Below are 13,075 nucleotides of genomic sequence, written 5' to 3'. Positions count from 1 at the left end.
TGTTTCTCCTCTCCGAGCTGTTCGAAGAACCCTGTCAGTCGTTAGTTGTGTTGTCCAAACGCTGTCTCTTAGGAACTTCCCACTAGTTGGATTGACTTCGGTCCCGCTTCTGTTTGATACGTAAAATAAAAGGACCACTGTAAATGTTGTTAAGGTACATCAAAATGAACATTATCAAACCAGGTGTGCAAAGAAACTTGGCATGTTAAATTATTATCTGCCTGTGTGTATTTCAAGTGGGATAACCCTCACTTCTGTGTCCTTAATGGAATTGAAAAGTCTTGTTGTAATAGCTTGAATTATTTTTATTCTATATCGGGACCAGAGGTTCCAATTATGCGTGTTTAAAGCTTTCCCACAACAACAGATGCAATTTATATAATAGGTTTATAATAGAACGTTTTGAATATGGAATCCGAACACCAATCTCCTGCCCTCAGGATGTCTTGTAGCCTAGGACAAAAAGTATCGGCTTCAGATGCGCAGTGGCTTGTTTGAATTAAGCTTGAAGGGTCAAAGTGCAGGCGTAGGGGGGCACAACATGTGCCTCCAGTCACATTGCAGAATGGGCAACAACCCCTGGGGTCCAAGTTTGGAGCCCCCTCTTAGCCTTTCCCCCAGCCTTTTCATGGCAGTTTCACCACCATGAAAAGGCTTGCTGAAATGCAACTCATAATATGGATGGTAGTGCCCCGGTTAGCATCGCCTCCATTCCTCCCGGCTCTGCACACCGCTAGCACCACAGGATCCAGGGTCCTGGCAGTGCCGGCGTAGTTGTAGCAGGCCGGTGGCTGTCTGACCGCCAGACACGTATTCATGTAGTCAGACCACCTAGGTTACTGCGGTCGGACAGCCACCACTGGTCCAGCAGTCTCGAGACCTCTGAACTTGTAATTAGCCCCTTAAATGTTTCTTTGATTTTATTGGTTAAAGTTGTTAACATTTTATTGATTGATTGATTTTTCATTAGAATTGTTTTCATTTGTTCAGTCCTTCTATGGTAAACGCACATTTTTAAATATTTATTTATGTATGTTATATTATTTGATACTTTTGAAAGTATACAGCTACATATATATTTATTAAAATGTAGGTTGGACGATAAATGTTTTAGTGTGTTTATATGTTCTTAGGGTTGTTTTGTTATCATTTTAGTTATATATATTTTTTAGTAAATATTTAGTTGATTAGTAATTTAAGCTCGTATATAAAATGTTTTGGGTGTATCAGAAGTAATTGTTTTTATTGAGTGTTATTTTGTATATTTCTTAATGAATATTTAAATATTTTGGTGAAAATATTGTGATTGATATGTATAGTCAAGATTTGTGGTTTACTAGTTAACCCCTTGCATGCGTCCGGAATTTCCCCACGGTTCGGGAAAATTCCACGCGTGCGCAGATCGGACAGCTCCCAGCCGTCCGACGCAGATGCCCACCGTGACGTCGGACTGCGGGGGGCCGCACGACGCATGGAAGGGGTCAAGCATAGGAAGTCAATATTTATGTCCAATATTTTTGTGTTTTGATATTGTTTGCATCGATATTATGCCAGTAATCCATAGTCAATGTGGCCCTAGTGTTACCTGTATAGTGTGTTCATTGCTAATCTAGGCTGTTTTTGTTGGGCCCTTGTGCCACTTATACCATGCTTTTCTTGTTAATCTCTGCTTTGGTGTGTCCTTGGCTGCCCCATATCTTGTTTGCTTTGCTAATCCATGCTGTTATCATGGGGCCCTTGTGATACCCATCACCTGCTCTCTTTGGTATTTCATGCTGCAAATATGGCGCTCAAACGGCACAGATGCCATTACGATCCTAGTGTCCTCAATTGATTTAAGTTGTATGCCAGGTCTCAATTGTCTTCTTTTTATATAGAACATGTAATTTGCAACTTTAGAATGAATTATTAAGCTCTATTTCTATATTTTTAACTCCTCCAACACTGATTTCATATATATATTCCACTCCAACAGGTGAATTAATTGCAGAACGAAATGAAAAAAGAAATATTCAAGTTTTTTCGGAAAAGAGTCGTATGTGGGACTAGCGATGAAAGCATTGAAATGTGTATCCCATTCTGACAGACATGGTTACTGGGAAGATTTCACAGGCACCGGAGAATCGAAACCTATATTACATGCACTGATCCTGCTAATGAAATGAAGCATATCTTGGAGACGTTAATTTCCACCAAACATGGTCTGCAAATGGTTATTAATATGAGAAGAGCTCAAATGAAGACAATCTCAGTTTTTAATACTCTGCAAAGCGGTGCTATGTGTCTTGTTATCATGACAATCTATTACTACTAAATGGAACTCTGAGTCACTTGATGAAGTAAACAGAAAATAGGCTATTCATATGCAACAAAAGTATTGGTGCTCCATGTACTGCAAATTCAAGCAAATTGGATCATATCTACACTGAGGGCGCTGCACCAGGAGAAGCTATATCCTGCCCTGAATGGCATCATTAGTTATTGCAAGGAGAAGACAACTTAAACCTTAAATTAACACAGTGAATGTGATGGGGCTTTCATTAAAGAGAGAAAATTGAGGAGATACCTAAGAACCCAGAAAGGTGAGACACCATAAATGTGTTTAGATCGTGAGATGGCTGTTGAGAAAATGGGATGCTTATCATTGCATCAAGACAATAACATTGACGAGAAACTATATCCATGTTCAAAGTGTGAAAAGGTTTTCCAAACAAAGAGAGAAGTGATAGCACATCTGGGAAACCATACTGGTGAGAAACCATATAAATGTTCTGAATGTAACAAGGCTTATACTGCAAGAACATCATTGATGCTACATCAGAGAAATCACACTGGTGAGAAACCGTATAAATGTACTGAATGTAATAAGGCGTACACTACAAAAAGATCGTTAATAGAACATCAGCGAAATCATACTGGTGAGAAACCATATAAATGTTCTGAGTGTAACAAGACTTTCAATACAAAGCGATCATTGACACTACATCAGAAGAATCATACTGGTGAGAAACCCTATAAATGTTCTGAATGTAACAAGGCCTTCACTACAAAAACATTGTTAATAGTACATCAGAGAAGGCATTCTGGTGAGAAACCATATAAATGTTCTGAATGTATTAAGGCTTATACTTCACAACAATCGTTGACACTACATCAGAGAAATCACACTGGTGAGAAACCGTATAAATGTACTGAATGTAATAAGGCGTACACTACAAAAAGATCGTTAATAGAACATCAGCGAAATCATACTGGTGAGAAACCATATAAATGTTCTGAGTGTAACAAGACTTTCAATACACAACAAAATGTGACACGACATCAGAAGAATCATACTGGTGAGAAACCCTATAAATGTTCTGAATGTAACAAGGCTTATACTGCAAGAACATCATTGATACTACATCAGAGAAATCACACTGGTGAGAAACCCTATAAATGTAGTGAATGTGATAAGGCTTACACTACAAAGGGACAGCTAACAGTACATGAGCGAAACCACACTGGCGTGAAACCATATAAATGTTCTGAATGTGATAAGGCTTTCACTACCAATAGATTACTGAGACTACACGAGCAGAAACCTACTGGGGAGAAACCATATAAATGTACTCAGTGTGAAAAGGATTTCAGCACAAAGAGTCTGCTTCTACGACATCAGCCAAACCACACGGGTGAGAAACCGTACAAATGTTCCGAGTGTGACAAGGCTTACAAGGAGAAGCGCCTGTTATCATTCCATGAGAGAATTCACAGAAAGGAGAAACCGTATAAATGTACAGAATGTGACAAGGCTTTCACTACAAAGCGTGTTCTGACTATCCATGAGCGGAACCATACTGAGGAAAAACCATATACATGCTCTGAATGCGATAAGACGTTTAAGCAAAAATGTAATTTATTGGTACATCAGAGAAGTCACACTGGATTGAGGCCATTTAAATGTTTAGAATGTGACAAGGCTTTCACTAGAAAGGGGCAGCTGATTCTACATCAGGGATCGCACACCGGTGAGAAACCTTATAAGTGTTCTGTATGTTGCAAAGGTTTCATGGAAAAGGGACGTTTATTGTTGCATCAGAGAAATCACACTGGTGAAAATCCATATAAATGTTCTGAGTGTAATAAAGCTTTCACTACAAATAAATCGCTGAAACTACACGAGAAAACCCATACTGGAGTGAAACCATACAAATGCTATGAATGTGGAAAGGCTTTCAAGCGAAAGGACCAGTTATCACTACATCAAAGAAATCACATTAGCGGTAAACCAGATGAAAATAGTCAATGTGACAACGTTTTCAGCACAAGTAGGAAGCTGATCATACATCAACTAATTCATACTGGGGAAACCAGTAGCTGGGCAGCTGATTCTACGGGAGCAGAAAAAGCTGTGTAAATGTTCTGAATGTGAAAAGGCGTTCAAGCAAAAATACCAGTGACCACTGTTGGAGAGTAGGGTCTGCTTCCTATGGTTACCCCCACGTTTTGCTGTGATTCTCTGGTTTTTCGACTTTAGACTGGCTGTGGCCCTGCTAATCAGGACCACAGCCTAGCTGTTCTCTCTCTACATGATACCCATGTACTTTAGGTACATACCAGATTGGGTATTGGGTCACATCTGTGAGTCCATGTATAGTGCACCATAGGTACCCAGGGCATAGGTGCATCCAAGGCCTACCAGGGGCTGCAACATGTATTATGCCACCCCTGGCTGGCCCTCCAAACTGACACCACAGGTCTGTTCACACAGCCTGGGTAAGGTGGTGTAATCACCCCTTACTTATAGTATCCCTATTTCTACATTTATATATAGACACATATACACCTAATAGCCAGTCCTATGGTAGGCCTCGACAATCCTGGAGGCAGAGTGCTTGGTTCTATGTGAGAGGGTGCCCTAGCATGAGCTGAGCCCTTCTGCCGCTTTCGGAACCATGTCCTAATAGCTGTTCTATGATATAGCCATACCATATACTCTTAAGTGCATTATAATCCTCGCGGTTAATGCTAACTTTGGTTTGGCTTTATCAAAACATGTCATGTAAGGTGTCAAACACTTTGGAATACTACCCCCCCCCCCCCCCCCCGCTGCCAGTCCTGGTGGCAGGGATAGCATTCCACCCTTCTAGAGGGAGAAGACATGTAGTTGCTGTTAAACCCGGTAAACGTTAAAAAGAGCCCCAGCATCACAAAATGGATGCTGCTGCCACAGACATGAGTCTGACCTCCTGCTGCTGAACGAAACTCCGGCAGGGGAGGCTTGGACAATAGGTTTCCTGTTGAGGGAGGTGCTCCATGCATAGTCCAGTCCAAACCGGTTGCTGGGGCCCTCAGCCCCAGCTCTGGCACAAAACTGCACAAAGGTGTTGTAAATGAATCTAGGACCCTAGTGTAAAGTTTCCCGATTCATGCCCTTATATAGGTATAATAATCCTATCCTTATATAGGCATAGAAATCGTTACCATATTCGGACTAAGCCTTGCAGCCCAAATACGGCATGGCTACTTCCACTAAGTTCCGAGAATCAACAACGATTACTTGGAGAAACCTGCCCTCAGCAGCTCAGGACTTCCCCCTGCTTGAATATTAAGTTATCCAACAAATCCAGGAGTTTTCAAAGAATTCAGTCTTTGAGTGACGTTATTAAGTCCAATCATGCATCAAACTCGGCACCTTCAAGGTATAAATATGCCCACATTTGCCCAACCAAACACAGGGTGGTTTTGGAGCAGATCGACTAACTACTTGCCCGACGCCCTGCATGAGCAAGTGCCAAAGGAATCTGACCCTACAAGCTGACGCACTGAGACGCTGTCCTTTCTCTTGCAGAGAAATCCAGCTCCAGTGTTTCCAGGCTACCCTTGCGGGTTGCTGGGAGATCGAGTCCTGAGAGTGCGATACAAGACCTCCTTCATTCTAAAACCAAGGTACGGAGCTGATTAGACCCGTAAGAGAATTCTTGGAATAGATTCCTGGCAGAGAAACTACTAAACTTAAACTACTCCTCACTTCTTCCCTCGTACTAGACTTAGGTTAGGTACACCGGGGTAGGCGTATTTTAGAAACACCAGTTGAGTACTTTTAGTCATCATTTTATCACTGTATGTATTTTATACATTTTAGGCAACTTATGGCTTAGAAACCATATCATGCTTTTACAGTACTACTTTATAATACTGTTCGCATTATATGCCTTGTACTTTATAACCAGTTTTACTATTGTAGCAGTTCATTCCCAATGCTTGAGAAAGAAGACTGTTCAATAAATACCTTTTCATTGAAAACGCCTGCCTCTCTATTTTCTCAGCACCTCTGGTGAAACGAAGCATGCACGATTGACTAAGTGAAATAGCTGTGTATTGTTTCCGCGACTCTAGAGATTGCTTTCTTAATTATTGGAATCAAAGTTGTCATGTTTATGCGGTTGTCAGAAACTAATCCCTTCTAGTTTATTCGAGAAAGTTTCTAGTGACCTCTGAGCTAGCTGGCACACACGATTAAATCTAATATATTCGGTAGAGACCTAGTAGACCTCAGTCCTACGTCTAAACTACAGTATATTTTATTCCAATGCGCAGAGCCTATTGGGAATGAAGGAACAACACTACATGGAGCCCTATGGCTGAGATACCCGCCACCCCCTCTCAACACGATCCCAAAAAGGAGGGAAACCGGAAACAGTTCTTGAAAGTTTTTGGATGTGGGAGGGAGTGACCCTCCCGCGGCCGTATTTATTAAAACAAAAAATTAAACATTAAACGTTTTATGTTATGTACAATTTCATTATCACATTGCGATGTTTGGCTAACCTTAACATATTCTCTAATACAGAGGTTCTCCTAGCCGAACTAGCATCCTACAAAACATTCTCTATAACACTGAAATTGTACATCCTAACGTTTAAGGGCCAACGGCAAGGTCATAACCGGTGTCAAGATCCCTAACCGGACTTACCCCTCCCACTTGGGAGGGGCGACAGCACAGAGGCTTACCTCAAGTGCAACTACTAACAATTTCCCTTGACTTGACGGGGGCACTTAAGACTCGACGCCATTTAAAGGTCGTTCGAAGACTTGTGTGTGGTATCTAGAAGGTATCGTGGACCTCCCCCCACCCCACACAACTTACCGCATCTGCCGTCGCAGATGACACTGGCCCCGGGAAATTCCCCAGGAGGGGGCTGTAACCCCTCCTACAAAGGAAGGGGCCTTGACCGCCTTTCCTTTACTTCCGGCGACCCGCCCTTAGACGGGACCGCCTCCCCATTGAGGGGCCAATGGCCACCTCTCCCGAGCGCTCCCATCCGTGTTGGGTGACGCCCACTCATAGGGATCTACCAATTAGTGCTCACCGATCATGACCTTACCGCCTACCAAAAATAAATACGACAATTCTTACTCAAATCTATGAAAACATTGGTCGCTACGACCGAAAGAGCATGCTTCAAATGCAACACTATATCAAATCATTTTAATTGTAACAAACTACACGATAATCACCATACTTTATTATGATCAACAACAAACTGATACTTTCACAGCCTGTAAAACAAAACAGAAAAACATACTTATAAAATTCACTTTATTGCACAACAACTTGCTGTCCTCAGGGGCTGGTGGGTGGGTCAAAATTGGCTCTTCGTTCTGTCCCGAGCTCACGTGTAGCGAGGAGGTGCAGCTTCGGAGCACAAGAACAAGAGGACGTCTTCTGGTCTTGCGTCCCTTTTTATCCGTCTTCAGGGCGGGCGTAAACCCGCCCCTGCCCGCCCCGGGGGCGGGGCTGGCTACGTCGGTGTCTAGGCCAGCCCACTCTAGGGCGGGAAAAAGCGCGCCCCGGCTACGCCGCTTCGGGCATACCAGCCGAGACGCGCCTCCCGCCCCAAAATGGCTTCCCGGGGGGATCGAGGCACTCCGCCATACGTGCGGGGGGACCGAGTGGTCGCCCCTTTCCATATGGCTGAGATACCCGCCACCCCCTCTCAACACGATCCCAAAAAGGAGGGAAACCGGAAACAGTTCTTGAAAGTTTTTGGATGTGGGAGGGAGTGACCCTCCCGCGGCCGTATTTATTAAAACAAAAAATTAAACATTAAACGTTTTATGTTATGTACAATTTCATTATCACATTGCGATGTTTGGCTAACCTTAACATATTCTCTAATACAGAGGTTCTCCTAGCCGAACTAGCATCCTACAAAACATTCTCTATAACACTGAAATTGTACATCCTAACGTTTAAGGGCCAACGGCAAGGTCATAACCGGTGTCAAGATCCCTAACCGGACTTACCCCTCCCACTTGGGAGGGGCGACAGCACAGAGGCTTACCTCAAGTGCAACTACTAACAATTTCCCTTGACTTGACGGGGGCACTTAAGACTCGACGCCATTTAAAGGTCGTTCGAAGACTTGTGTGTGGTATCTAGAAGGTATCGTGGACCTCCCCCCACCCCACACAACTTACCGCATCTGCCGTCGCAGATGACACTGGCCCCGGGAAATTCCCCAGGAGGGGGCTGTAACCCCTCCTACAAAGGAAGGGGCCTTGACCGCCTTTCCTTTACTTCCGGCGACCCGCCCTTAGACGGGACCGCCTCCCCATTGAGGGGCCAATGGCCACCTCTCCCGAGCGCTCCCATCCGTGTTGGGTGACGCCCACTCATAGGGATCTACCAATTAGTGCTCACCGATCATGACCTTACCGCCACAGGTCCGGATAGTTGACCGGCTATCCGGACCCCCCACAAAACTCCTACCTAAAGGTCATGTTTTAACGATTTTAACCAAGCTAAGAAGTCTCCTATGAGTAACTCATTGCCCACCCTCGACAAATGCACACCATCCCCCAAATACATACTGTCATCATTAATACAACTATGCAAGATCGAATGCAATGTCTTGGAACGGAACAACCTACTCACTTTGTTATTCAATTTTCTAACCGAATGATTTAATGCAGGGATCGAGATAGCCCCCCGCCATACTTTTCGTGGGATCATATGAGACCACGCAATTATGCACCCCGGAACTCTCCTTGCTAACCAACTTACCGTGGAAAGCATAGACTCCAGGAGAAGTCGTCTACCGGTGGTGACCAAATCATTGCCCCCCAAATGCACTATGACTATGGACGGCGGTGACCTCATCCGCACTAACAAACCCTCAAAGAATGCCTGAAACTGGTCAATACAGAGACCGCCCCTTCCGTAGAAGGACACTCTGTACCCGTATTCCCCAGGTACGTGAATCATGTCACCTGCTTTGAATACGTCTGCGGCCCGTCTCACGTATGAGTGGCCCACGACCCACACCTCCTTCCTCACAGCCGGTGATGTGCGACCGCTGGCCTGGTGTTGGGTCGACTGCACAGTCCGCCCTGCCGCGTAGGCTTGCGCAACTGAAAACAAACAAAAGACAGGAAGCGTGAGTACAAGATTACAGCTTCACAACATGTGCAATCGCACGTACCTCTTATAACAATTGGAGGACCAGCGCCCCACACGTTTTACTTGTTCTACATTAAGACCCCTGGCTGTAGCTTCAGTGGCAGCCCCTATTCGAAAGGAATGGGTCCCGAATTCGCCCGGGTCCAAGCCCGCTGCGGCAATGGCCATTGCAAGCACCCGCTGAAACTGAAACCTCGTCAGCGGGGTGGCGTCTGCATGCCTCAACAATGTCCCCCCCCATGATGCCACCCTTCGTGCTAGGTAATCTTCTAAGCACTGTACCGGACACATGGAGGACCCGGGGGTCCGGCGAATGATCGTGCAGTCCCCCCTCCCATCTTGGTCGGTCTTGGACCTGAGAAAGGAGACAACCATCGCATCGCCCCTGATCTGAACATGCTCCCTGCACAAGCCCCCCGACACATCCTGTTTGTTCCTTGCAACCAGCTCACTAACTCTCATAGCCCCGTGAAATGCCAGCGTAAATGCAGTCCGGAACAAACAGGTTTCGAAAGGGGACGAGCATATGTTAGGGAGTGTGGCCAGTAACTGGGACAACCTATCTAGACCTATCGGTCGTCTTACGTCTACTCTGCAACCCTCTAGGCGTTGCCACCCACGCAGCGCCTTTTGTACTGTAAAAGACGCTGTCGGGTCCTGGATGCCATGGGCCCTGGCAACAAAGGAAATGGCGGCACGATGCCTTTGGGCCGTAGCCACCGATTTCCCAGCCCTACGTAAAGACATCAGAAAAAGTATTACCGACTCCTCCTGACCCCAAAGTCCCCCTCTCTCTGCCCCCAAAAAGGCTAAATAGGCCCGAAACGCCCCTTCATATGCCTTCCTTGTCCTGGGTGCTAGACTCTCTCCCACGAGGTGACGAAGTTCGGGGCACCGAGAGACCAGAGAGCTTCGGGGAAGGGTGCCGGCTCTGGGTCCGCTGAAGGAAGGAAACCCGAGAAAGCCTGCATGTGAAAACGAGACAGTGCATCAGCAGCCTGATTCATCACCCCTGGGACATGTTTTGCTCTGAATATCACGTTCAGTTGCATACACAGTAAGACAATTTCTTTGAGCAGCCTCAAAATCAATTTACAACGGGCTGCCTGACTATTGATGCATTCTACCACGGTCATATTGTCGGACCAGAACACAACAGAATGATCTCTCAACCCTTCTGGCCAGGTTCTCAGGGCCACCAGAATGGGAAATAGTTCAAGGAAAGCGATATTACTCGTCAGCCCCTTCTCGTGCCACCAAAGGGGCCACTTTTGTGCCGACCATTTTGTGCCGAAGATGGCGCCAAAACCTACGCTCCCTGCTGAATCTGTCCATAGCCCAAGCTCTTCGGAGGACACGGCTGGCTTGTTCCAGACGACTCGGCCATTGAAGTCCGCCAAGAATGCTAACCAAATCCGCATGTCCTGGCGGACCTCAGCCGATAACCTTGTGCGATGATGACCCTCCTTCAGGCCCACCATCGCTTGGGCAATTGAGCGGGAAAAAAGGGCGAGCCATTGGTATCACCCTCAAGGCAAAGTTCAACTTTCCCACTAATTGTTGCAACTGATGCAGTGTAACTTTGGATGCATTTAAACATACTTGGAGGGCTGCCCTGAATTTCGACACTTTGCTTGCTGGTAAACGGAAGCACCCCTCCCTTGAGTCCAACTCGATCCCCAAAAACTCGAGGCAAGTCGTGGGACCCATAGTTTTACCCGGTGCCAATGGCACGCCAAGATGACCCATTAACACACAGAATTCAGCTAAGGCCTGGGCACATTCGAGATTACCGGCGGGGCCAAGGAACAAAAAGTCGTCAAGGTAGTGCATTACATTTCGGAAACCCGTTCTCTTAGTGAACACCCATTGCAGGAAAGTACTGAATTGCTCAAAGTAAGCACATGATATAGAGCATCCCATTGGCATACACCTATCCATGTAGAATGACCCCTGGAACCCGAATCCCAGAAGACGCTGATCGTCTGGGTGTACCGGGAGCAACCGGAACGCTGACTCGATATCAGATTTCGCCATCAACGTCCCGTGCCCCAGGCGATTCAAGATGGCTACTGCCTCATCAAAAGATGCATATCGCACCGAACAAACTTCTGGATCAATTGCGTCGTTCACCGAAAGACCATGTGGAGCAGACAGATTATGGATCAAACGGAACTCACCTGGGTCCTTCTTGGGGACCACCCCTAACGGAGAACAAACGAAACCCGGTACCGGGGGTACACTAAACGGGCCAGCGACCCGTCCCCGGCTAACCTCTTTCTGAATTTTTTCTTGCACTACAGATGTATGTTGTAAAACGGAAAGTTGATTTTTGCACATCCCTACACCCTGAAAGTCCCCTACCGGGATGCGGAAACCATGTGTAAAACCGTTCCGCAGCACCCCGGCAGAAGTACGATCCGGGTATTCGCTGAGCCAGGGAATCATTGCCAAGGTATCAATCGGGGTTGGTAAAGGCGCCCCTCGGCCTAGCTTAGACCTGTTTGGCGCCTCCCTTACCCCCATTCTCACTCGTTCTGGCTCTGCACGATGACTCAGGATGGGATGACCCACACGTACTACATTCGTGTTTGAATTTACACGATCCCGGAGGCCTAGTACATTTCCCCTTGTTGAAATTAAAACAGAAACCCTTTCTCCCTGTATTGCCTGCGGGCCTCGACTGGTCGTCGGTGCCCGTACTTGGTCGAAAGGGCGTCCCCACATTTTGGCGGGAGTAATCAACAACATTGCTCCCGACCAATGGCATTCTTAACATTCCCGATTCTTTCATTTTATCCCATGTTAGAGAATCGTAACAATCCCAAGTCAAACTCTTGTTATGTTCCTTTTCTTTCCTGAACAGATTGTCGTAACAAAACCAATGGTTACCTTGATACGTTGTCGAGTAACCCATAATCCGTGATTGATAAACGGGAAACTCAGGAAGCAACTCGGGCCTACGTTCCCCCAAAATCGATGTAAAAATACCCCATGCATTGCCCCAATTGCCAATGTTCTCATTTACCTTAAAGGCGGCCATTTTTGCGCGCCAAACACTCGGATGCATTAAGTCCTTCTGACTTTTCACATGCTCCACATCATAATGATCAACAAGCAAGGAAAAAATATTCACGTATTCCCCCGCCCAGATCTTTTCCTTTATAGCTAAAGGCACATGTTGTCCCAATCTCTCTCTACGAGAGGGTGCTGACTCGTCCCTTGCAATCGGCAATGGCCGCTTACCTGAACTGGACGCAGCTTCTGCCGCTTGCGGCTTGTCTATCCCCGCCAACGGCGCAGCCACTCTAGCTGCCTCTCTCTTCTCACGAAGCCCTTTTATCAGCGCCTGTGCCTCGGCAGCCGTGGCGCCATCACTAATATCCCCCAACCATGCTGCTAGCTGTGCTGCCAGCTCGGGGGGCATGTCTTCCTTGGATGTCGGGGTGACGACAACGGGGATTGGAGTCCCCTCCATCGGTACTGGGGTCGGCGCCTCGAGCGGGGCAGAGGGAACCGGGACGTCTCCACCGGCTGGAACCCTTCTCGGCCTCTTAGGTCTCCCACCAGCCGGCGCAGGGCCCGAACCCTCCTCCCCATCTCGCTCCGCCAACCGTTTCTTTATGT

General features: G+C 46.4%; 1 protein-coding gene across 2 annotated transcripts in view; it reads left to right on the top strand.

Moving 5' to 3' along the window:
* Nucleotides 1-6,288, top strand: part of LOC147700415 (uncharacterized) — a 46,332-nt gene extending 40,044 nt beyond the window's left edge. Inside the window, exons 2-3 of one of the 2 annotated variants that reach the window (XM_086935822.1) lie at nt 1,976-4,258; nt 4,486-6,288. In XM_086935822.1, the coding sequence (XP_086791948.1) occupies nt 2,597-4,258; nt 4,486-4,497 (1,674 nt within the window). In that variant the 5' untranslated portion in view covers nt 1,976-2,596 and the 3' untranslated portion in view covers nt 4,498-6,288. Of the gene's footprint in view, nt 1-1,975 lie in introns of those variants that run through there. The other variant, XM_086935821.1, reaches the window with a different exon arrangement.
* The last annotated feature ends 6,787 nt before the right edge of the window (nt 6,289-13,075 follow it).

This window comes from Lissotriton vulgaris, chromosome 8, assembly GCF_964263255.1.
Source record: "Lissotriton vulgaris chromosome 8, aLisVul1.2, whole genome shotgun sequence".
NCBI lineage: Eukaryota > Metazoa > Chordata > Amphibia > Caudata > Salamandridae > Lissotriton > Lissotriton vulgaris.
Note: the sequence above shows the minus strand (reverse complement) of the source record. Positions and strands in the feature narration are given on the sequence as shown.